At 46.4% G+C, this 8,626-nt stretch overlaps 1 gene segment (V, D, J or C); it reads right to left on the bottom strand.

Moving 5' to 3' along the window:
* Positions 1-4,084: 4,084 nt before the first annotated feature.
* Positions 4,085-8,135, bottom strand: LOC120381165. The segment is given in 3 exon segments: positions 4,085-4,326; positions 5,569-5,915; positions 7,880-8,135. Coding segments are annotated over 3 exon segments (426 nt in total).
* Between the last annotated feature and the right edge of the window lie 491 nt (positions 8,136-8,626).

The following is an 8,626-nucleotide window of genomic DNA, read 5'->3' as shown; positions in this document are numbered from 1 at the left end:
GGGGACCCACACATGTGAAACAGAGGTCATTAATAACCAATCTATGAGTATTGGCTCTATATCTGTATTTCAAATATTTGCTCCTGGAGTAACTAACAAGGTAATCAGCCTGCACATCTTCATGGAACCATTCAAATTGAGTGGCCCATCCAAAGGATACTTAATCCGCAATGGACCATGGGAGACGCCCATCACACTGAGTGGACTGTCATGTAAATATTCAAACTGGAATGTGGGTAATGGTTTGTCAAGGTTCCTTCCCCACTCTGAACTTTAGGATACAGATGTGGGGGACCTGCATGAGAAACTCTAAGCTCAATTACCAGCTTAGATCTGGTCTTGCTGCCACCACCCAGATTCTTCAGTGTCTGGAACACCCTCTTTCCCCCCAAAACCTTCCCCTCCCTGGGTAGCCTTGAGAGACTTCCTCACCAAGTCCCTGGTGAACACCGATGCAACCCCTTGGATCTTAACACAAGGAGAATTTAACCACCACCCCCCTCCTTTCCCCCACCAATTCCTGGTGAGTCCAGATCCAATCCCCTTGGATCTTAAAACAAGGAAAGATCAATCAGGTTCTTTAAAAGAAGGCTTTTAATTAAAGAAAAGAAAGGTAAAAGAAAAAAAACCTCTGGGAGACGGCATACAGCTGACCTCACAGACAACAGATAGAAAACACAGAGGATGTTCCCCTGGGCAAAAATCTTAATACACACAAGAATACCCAAATGTGATAATTCCCTTAATGGTACCAAGACAAGTTACACAGAAAATAAACATCAACCTATTTATTCCTTTCTAATACTCACTACTCTGATAAGAGGCTGGTTCCTTGATCTTTTCCACTCCGGCCAAAACCGAAACTGAACTAAGACAAAGGGAACTTCCCTCCTTCCTTTTGAAACGTCCTGTCCCCCCATTGGTTCCTCTGGTCAGGTGTCAGCTAGGCTAGGTGAACTTCTTAACCCTTTACAGGTAAAAGAGGCATTAACCCTTAACTCTCTGTGTATGACATGGTTTCTGCTATACTTTTCCACAGTAAGAATAATGGGATTCCCTCCACATGGGAGAAGAAATAAAAGGCCCTGGGAACATGTCCATTTTGTCTTCAATCCTGCTTCTTTCCTCTGGAGGAACTGGACTTCAAACCTGAAGATTCAAACAAAGGATTGTGGATGTACTCCAGAGACCTGACTTAAGCCAGCAGTTTATACTATCTCTGCTAGAAGCCTGAACCAAGAACTTTGCAATTATTGTCTGTAGTTGATCCCTTCAACTAATTTTATCTCTCACTTTTATTTCTTTCTTTTTATGAATAAAACTTTAGATTTTAGATACAAAAGGGTTAGCATTAGTGCGATTTTTTGGTAAGATCTTAGTTGTACATTGACTTGGGTGCATGGCTGGTCCTTTGAGATCAGAAGAACCTTTTATTTGATGAGACTGGTTGTGAAGAACCACTCATCTCTGAACCCAGTGTTTTTGGTGGGGATATAGAAACTGGAATGCTTTAAGGAAACTGCTCTTATTTCTTCTTTTTAGCTAGTGGGGTGAAACAGTTTACTTTTGTTGCTGGTTTGGTATCTGCTATGAGGGAGTAGCCACCAGTCTTGGAGTGTATCTGCCCTATTTCTCAGCAGTTCATCCTGAGTTTGGCATCCTCAGTTGTGACCCACAAAGACACCAAGTTATAGTAGGTATATGCCCGGAAGCAGGGGTATTTCTGACCCTTCCAAACTTCTACCATATGTGCTAAGTAAGAGGGGATAAAAAGAAATTAGATCCATATTCTCAGCTGCATCTGACAAAGTGGGTATTCACCCACGAAAGCTCATGCTCCCAACAGTCTGTTAGTCTATAAGGTGCCACAAGACTCTTTGCTGCTCTTATGAGCAATGTCTTACATATCCGTACAGCTTCTTTAGTGGCGGGAAACTCTAGGACAGTGATCCTAATCATAAAGCAATCTGATCTCACCCTTCAATCTGACTGTCTGGCTTCTACACCATGTCTGAGAGAAAGAGGAAGGAGAAATTTGGGGGGTAAGGGGAACCACATTAAACACCAGGCTCTGAAATGACAGCCCTGCCTGAAAGGTGACTCATTGATAAAACATTGCCACACACACACACACACACACGCCCCATGTTTTAAAAAGAGGAAGTTTTTCCAAAGCAGCTTAAAGTGTTTCTCTTTGTGATGGGTCAGTTGCCCTGCACTGGTGAACAAGGGGTTAAACAGCCCTTGAAGAGGCCTGTGTCAGCAGCCAATCGGGGGCCAGGGGGGAAGTTGAAGGCAGCCAACCAGGGCCAACTTTGGAGAGAGACGGACTGGCTGCCTAGACAGGGTACCTTGGCCAGAGCAGTGCTGGGGAAGGTAGGGGCAGCCAGGGGAGCTCTGGCCTGACCAACTCCAGGCCGAGGGCCTGAAACAGGGCCTTGAGGAGGTACTAGATCTGCAGAGCGGCAGCCAGGGGAAGAATAGGCAACAGGTCCACCCCCCCATGCCAATGATGAGTGGCCAGTTCAGACTGCTCTTTGCCCCTGAGGGAAGCGGCTAGAGGAAGACTGGCAATGGGTCACTGAGGTGAGTCGTGGGATTAGGGGTAGCTGGTTCCCTGGAGGGGAGGCACTGCCAGAGAGCAGTAACCCGGGGAAGGGCACCGTGGTCTGGGAGGGACACGGGGCCTAACCTGGTGGAGACTTGGAAAGGACAGGTAACGGCAGGTGAGACACTGCCAGAAGAGGGCGCTCCTGGACTGTGAGAACTAATTCCCCAGGAAGGCCAGCAGGAGGCACCGCCACTGTGAGTCTGAGCCTCTGTCACACTCTTCTACCTATTCTCATGTCTAATAGCTGCAAAACCTGACTCCTGTTACAGAAAGGGATTCATGGGGGCAGTTCTTTGGCTAGTGGCCTCTGCTGTTAAACACCTTAAGCCCCCCCCCCCCAGTAGTGTTCTAAAGAAGAATTATTTTGGTCAGTTCTTTTTACGAGTTACTTCATGCGAGCTCCAGCTTCATTATTCACTCATGCCCCAGACATTTCCTTCTTTTCTGGTATCTTGGGAGATAAGAACATGTTCAGCTTCCTTACCAATCTAGTCATTTATTACAAATAGTACCTAGTAGTTCCCTGAGGAATAACCTTTTCAAAGCATTAAGATGTCTGTCTAACTGCAGTAGATTTTCAGATTTCAGATTTATATGTTAAGGTAGAAATAACATTTGAGTAGAAAGTTCATAGTTTGGCCCTTAAATTGTAGCTTTCCAATGAACAAGTCTTGTTTAAACTGGTAAATGGTTCATGGAAATTCATTATCATGTTAGCTAATGACCCCTTGGAACTCATTGGCATAAAATATATAAGTGATGTCAACAGTTTACCAGACATTGTTTTTGTTTTTTTTAAAAGTGGGATGATTTTATGGATAAATTCAGAGTTTCCCTAATGAGGACTTAAAAATTGAAAGATGGATAAACTTTCCAATCTCAGACAAACTGATATTTGTCCAGGTTTAGGGGAGAAACACCCCTATCAGAGATAATCCCATAACAACTATTCATTGGAAGGTGTCTTATCCCTTCCACTGATACCACTGGTAGAAGATAGTCAAAGAGTAAACACTGAACTGAATGGCCCTCTGTTCTGATCCAGTGTGGTAAATGCAGTGTTCCTATCTTCCCAATTTCTACCTCATTCCATTTCTAAAGCCTTCACATAGGAGACACCAGAGGAGTTGCAGGAGGAATGAATTGCAATTCATTCACAATGTCATATAATTTAATGGGTCAGAGCCTCCGCTGTTGCAAACTGGAGTAGCTCAACTGTTTCCTTTGAAGTGCACTGCTTCAAAACAAATGAGAAACTGGACCATTTTTCAATGGAGCTATGGCCAGTTAAAACCAGCTTGGGCTTTGCCGCATCACTCCAGGGTAGATAGGCAGGCAGATTTCCACCACTAGGAATCTGACACATTCACTCCATAGTTGCCATACAAATGTATATCATTTGGTCAGCGAGGCCACATCTGTGTCCCATCATCTTCCCCCAGTGGGTTTTTCTGCAGTGACCCTGCTGGGTGCAATCACTGTGTCACTCATGCCACAGTAGTAGATGGCAGAGTTGCTCAGTTCACTGGAGTTTTTTTTCAGGTGGAAGCTCTCCTGTTCATTGGGTGTGGCGGAGAACCCTCGCCTGATCTTTCTCTCTTCCTTATCCAGTGCTTCATATTGTGTCAGCAAGAGGTGAGGGGCTTCATTTGGGTACAGCTCGTACCACCAGAGCTTGGGATTCAGGGTGTTGTCATAGATGGAGTAAAACGTTCCTGGAAATAAGGCACAAAGCAATTGTTTGCCATTGCTTTCAAGGAGGGAGGGAGGGAGGGAAGCAGCAGAGACTGACGACATGTACCCAAAACCACCCCTGACAATGTTTTTGCCCCATCAGATATTGGGAACTTGACCCAGAATTCCAAAGGGCAGCAGGAACTGTGGGATAGCTACCCACAGTGCACCACTCCGTGACTCAATGCTACCCACAGTATTAAGGAGGCACTCTGCCTACCTAATGCACTTACTGGGGACATGCACCATCGACTGTATAAAAATCAGTTGCTAAAGATCGACTTCTATAAAATTGATTAGGGGTTTGGAACGGGTCCCATATGAGGAGAGATTAAAGAGGCTAGGACTCTTCAGCTTGGAAAAGAGGAGACTATGGGGGGGATATGATAGAGGTATATAACATCATGAGTGTTGTGGAGAAAGTGTATAAGGAAAAGTTATTTACTTATTCCCATAATACAAGAACTAGAGGTCACCAAATGAAATTAATGGGCAGCAGGTTTAAAACAAATAAAAGGAAGTTCTTCTTCATGCAGCACACTGTCAACTTGTGGAACTCCTTACCTGAGGAGGTTGTGAAGGCTAGGACTATAACAGCGTTTAAAAGGGAACTGGATAAATTCATGGTGGCTAAGTCCATAAATGGCTATTAGCCAGGATGGGTAAGGAATGGTGTCCCTAGCCTCTGTTTGTCAGAGGGTGGAGATGGATGGCAGGAGAGAGATCACTTGATCATTACCTGTTAGGTTCACTCCCTCTGGGGCACCTGGCATTGGCCACTGTCGGTAGACAGGATACTGGGCTAGATGGATCTTTGGTCTGACCTGGTATGGCCATTCTGTTGTTCTTATGAACTTCTCCACCGTGATCATGGCAGAGTGCGTGTGTTTATCTGTTTAGTTTCAGTGATATTGAACTATCTGGTTGCACTTTCCTTCGAGAACGGGGCTGGGGGCAGCTTTCACTAGAGCTGCTCATGAGACAGGGGATGTGTTCTGGTCTTTCCTGATTTTCCCTTACTTGGTGACTCGTGACATTCACCATCATTTCTGAGATGGTGACACTCCGGATTAGGGCAACGTAGGAAAACACCGAGAGCTAAAGAGTGAATATGTGTGAGACAGAGATTTCTGTTTCAACTTCAATGTTTGCAGTTCTTCCCTTTCTGCCACCGAGTTCCCCCCCCCCCCCCCCGGGCCATCTCCTCGCTGCTCCACACTGACCCTGCGCAGTTTTTGCTCAGCGCCCCTGCCGGCCCGTGTCACTGTGTCGCTCGCGGCGCAGTAATAGGTCCCGGAGTCGCTCAGGTCGCTGGCCGGTTTCCACAGGTGGAAGGATTTGTTCTTTTTATCGTGGGTGGCATTGAACCCTTTACTGATCCCTTCATCCGAGTCCTCGCGTCCCAGGTCCCTCAGGAACAGCCGGGGGTGCTGGCTGGGGAACTGCACGTACCAGAAGGGGTAAGGAAACCCAGAAATCTGATAGGTGCAGTTCAGACGCACCGGATCCCCTTGGCGGGTGATAACGCTGCCTTCAGTTTGGGTCACTGAGTCTGCTCCATAGATGCCCTCTGTGAGAGGAACAGAGTAGAACAGACACACTCAGATAGAACCGAAGCTGAGACACTCAGAAATAACATGCCGGTAACAGATACAAACAAGGCAGCAAAAACGCGAGATAGACTATAAACATAATAGATACAATCAGATATAAGCACTTCCTGATCTTCGGCATCTAACATAAATTACGAAGACACAGTACAGACAACATGGCTCGATAGAATGTAACACATTTGAGATCACTGAATGTTACTCACTTAGAATAGCTGTGACTATAACAGCGGAGAGCCAAGTTGGAGCCGTCCTTGGGTTCATGATTCTTTGACTAAACAAAACCAATTTACTAACCCCGAAAGAATTGATTTGTCTTCTTGGCTAGTAGCTCCAGTTTAGGGAAGGCAAGAATTCTGCCCTATAAAAGGTGCCTTTCAAATGAATGTTGTCTCTCTCTCAGCAGGAGCTCTCAGAACAGCATGAACCCAACTTCACACGAGTGATTCTCTCTGCTCTGTAAATCCCCATCAGTGGCACCGTGTCTAAAAGGAAACGGGGGCTAGACTGGCGCCAGGGGCGGCAGAGAGCAGGGGACAGAAGAACGGGCTGTTACTTGTATTATTTATCTTCTAGGAACACACCGCCTCCAAGCGGCAAAATGTGATCACAATAGGAATTCGCTTCAGCGGTTTTTCTGATGCAAAGATGGGATGTTCCGGTAAAGACTCACTGTTTATCAATGTATCCCGGGCAAGTGAAGATTCTTCAACTGCTCAGTACCAGTTTTCCTCTAGCATATGAACTTCTACACCATGATAATGGCAGAGTTCGTGTTTTTTATCTGTTTAGTTTCAGTGATATTGAACTATCCGGTTGCACTTTCCTTCGAGAACGGGGCTGGGGGCAGCTTTCACCAGAGCTGCTCATGAGACAGGGGATGTGTTCTGGTCTTTCCTGATTTTCCCTTACTTGGTGACTCGTGACATTCACCATCATTTCTGAGCTGGCAAAATTCCGGATTAGGGCAAAGAAGGAAATCGGAGAGAGCTAAACTGTGTGTGCGTGAGAGAGATTTTAGTTCCAAGTTCATTGTTTGCAGACTCCCCGCTTTCGGCCCCTGAGTCACCCCAAACCCAGGTGCCCGCCTCCGTGCTGCTCCGCACATCCCCTCCCTGCGCGGTTTGTGCTCAGCGCCCCTGCCGGCCCGTGTCACTGTGTCTCTCGCGGCGCAGTAATAGGTCCCGGAGTCGCTCAGGTCGCTGGCCGGTTTCCACAGGTGGAAGGATTTGCGCTTTTCATCGTGGGTGGCATTGAATCCTTTTCTGATCCCTTCTTCCGAGTCCTCCCGTCCCAGGTCCTTCAGGAAGAGCCTGGGGGGCTGGCTGGGGAACTGCACGTACCAGAAGGGATAAACCGTAGCACTGGAAGAAAATTGATAGGTGCAATTCAGACGCACCGTGTCCCCTTGGGAGATGATAACGCTGCCTTCAGTTTGGGTCACTGAATCTGCTCCATAGATGCCTTCTGTGGGAGGAACAAAGCAGAACAGACACACTCAGATATCACAGAACAGAACTGATATACTCCGAGACAACATGCATGTAACCGGTACAAACAGCGCAGCAAAAACATGGTAGATAAACGCGGTAGAGTCACTAAGACAAAATAGAAACACAACGTGTGCCCTGAGAGACCACACAAGAAAAAATAACATCTAGGCTCAGATATAATGAATAATATTGGCGTGCTCAGAGACAACACACACACAGAAGACATTCCTCTATAATAGAAATATAATATTTATACTCGGAAACAACAGGAAACATTAACCCTCATAGACAATATAAACACACTAGGTACAATCGGATGTAATGTGAGCGCTTCGTGATCTCCGGCGTTCAGACAAGCTAGAGGATGAAGGCAGGATGAAGACACGGTTCGATAGAATGTAACAAAGCTGAGAACACTGAATGTTACTCACTTAGCGCAGCTGTGACTATAACAGCGGGGAGCAAAGGCAGAAACATCCTTCGGTTGAAGGATACTTTGACTGAAGAGAGCTAATTCTCCTAGTCAGCAAAAACTAATTCCTCTAGGTGTCTATTAGCGCCAATTTAGGAAAGGCGAGAATTTTGTCCTGTAAAAGGTGCCTTAGAATGAATGTTGTGTCTGTGAACCGAAGATGCCCATGGAACAGCATGAACCCAGCCTCACAGGAGTGAGTCTCTCTCTGTAAATCCTTCTCCACGTACTGTCAGAAACGGGGGCGTGTGAAGGACAAAGGGGGCAGGTTGGTGTCAGGGGCGGGCAGAGAACATGGGACCTGGTTACTTGTGTTATTCACCTAGCACCACAGCGCCCCCAAGCGGCAAAATGTGATCACACACATGGGAAATGGTTTCCGCAGATTTTTTTTACACCTTTGCCATAAAACAGCCTTCCCGATACAGATGGTGAGTATTTTTCTGATGCAGCAGGTGATGAAGGTCTGCTAAAGACTGTCTGTCTATGTACACTGAGCTGGAGAAGATTCCTCAGCTGCACAGGGCCAGCCAGTTTTCCTATCGAATATGAACCTCTCACCTGTGATCAGGCTCGAGTTCCTGTGTTAATTGGTTTAGTTTTAGTGACATTAACTGTCTGGTTGCACTTCTCTTCAAAAAGGGACCTGGGGGCAGCTTTCACCAGAGTAGTTCATGGCGGGTGGGGCGGCTTGATGTGTTCTGGT

Source organism: Mauremys reevesii, linkage group 13 (assembly GCF_016161935.1).
Source record: "Mauremys reevesii isolate NIE-2019 linkage group 13, ASM1616193v1, whole genome shotgun sequence".
In the NCBI taxonomy this organism is placed as follows: Eukaryota; Metazoa; Chordata; order Testudines; family Geoemydidae; genus Mauremys; species Mauremys reevesii.
This window is presented reverse-complemented; position numbering and strand designations above follow the sequence as displayed.